General features: G+C 50.4%; 1 protein-coding gene across 1 annotated transcript; it reads right to left on the minus strand.

The window, feature by feature from the left end:
* Nucleotides 1-4: 4 nt before the first annotated feature.
* LOC109131942 lies at nucleotides 5-419 on the minus strand (the record flags this gene model as incomplete). The annotated part of the gene is made up of 1 exon (XM_019243109.1): nucleotides 5-419. A coding segment is annotated over one exon (415 nt), but the record flags the coding sequence as incomplete, so codon positions are not given.
* Nucleotides 420-423: the final 4 nt, after the last annotated feature.

Raw genomic sequence — 423 nt, forward strand, 5'->3', positions numbered from 1 at the left:
ATGAGTTCGGAGAAATAGCCGCCACCAATGCGTCCAAGGAAGTTCCAAATGCTAATCATGGACACAAAAACGTGAGTGTTATCGTACCCGAGAGACTGACTCATCTGCCCGAGGTTATCTATTACTGTTAGACCCGAACCAGATCCGAGCAAGAGGGAGAAGAATATGAGCCAGAAATCAGCTTTCACGAGTGCTTGAGTTAAAGTAAACTCCTCGCCTCTGTGAGGTCCCCTCCGTCTCTTGACCCGAACAGCACCCTCTGCAGCTGCCTGCACCAGCTTTGCTTGCAACTGAGCAATTCTCTTATGTCTCTCCAAAGCAGGAAGCAGGTCTACTTCTTTCGGTTTCTCGTCTTCCACCTCACTCAATATAAGCTCAGGACCACGGTCAGGGGTTGACTGTCCGGGATCCTGGCCTTGCTGA

The sequence above is a fragment of the Camelina sativa genome, unplaced genomic scaffold (assembly GCF_000633955.1).
Source record: "Camelina sativa cultivar DH55 unplaced genomic scaffold, Cs unpScaffold08846, whole genome shotgun sequence".
NCBI classification, from domain to species: Eukaryota; Viridiplantae; Streptophyta; class Magnoliopsida; order Brassicales; family Brassicaceae; genus Camelina; species Camelina sativa.